At 43.3% G+C, this 293-nt stretch overlaps 1 protein-coding gene across 1 annotated transcript in view; it reads right to left on the bottom strand.

The window, feature by feature from the left end:
* Positions 1–266, bottom strand: part of LOC119586624 (protein sax-3-like) — an 8751-nt gene extending 8485 nt beyond the window's left edge. The window contains exon 1 of the mRNA XM_037935370.1: positions 184–266. Coding sequence (XP_037791298.1) covers positions 184–266 — 83 coding nt within the window. The remainder of the gene's footprint in view (positions 1–183) is intronic.
* Between the last annotated feature and the right edge of the window lie 27 nt (positions 267–293).

Raw genomic sequence — 293 nt, 5'->3', positions numbered from 1 at the left:
CGTGCTCTTTCTTTCCCCTTCTTCTTTCGGCTTCTTTTGATACATCACCTGAGAAGCAATCAGGTAAAATAATGTCGTTATTCGTCTTCGTCAAACTTTCTAGTAATTGGAAAAAGCGACACTCGTCAGCATACGGACAGCATGAACGCAGCCGTACACGCGTCGCTGGAGGCTTACACTGACCTTTTAAAATATCCATCTTTCACAACACTGAACTGTGCCTTCACAACAGTAGGTGATGCAGATGACAGCATCCAAACATGCATGCGTACATACCATGTGCATACAAATAT

The sequence above is a fragment of the Penaeus monodon genome, chromosome 21, assembly GCF_015228065.2.
Source record: "Penaeus monodon isolate SGIC_2016 chromosome 21, NSTDA_Pmon_1, whole genome shotgun sequence".
NCBI lineage: Eukaryota > Metazoa > Arthropoda > Malacostraca > Decapoda > Penaeidae > Penaeus > Penaeus monodon.
Note: the sequence above shows the minus strand (reverse complement) of the source record. Positions and strands in the feature narration are given on the sequence as shown.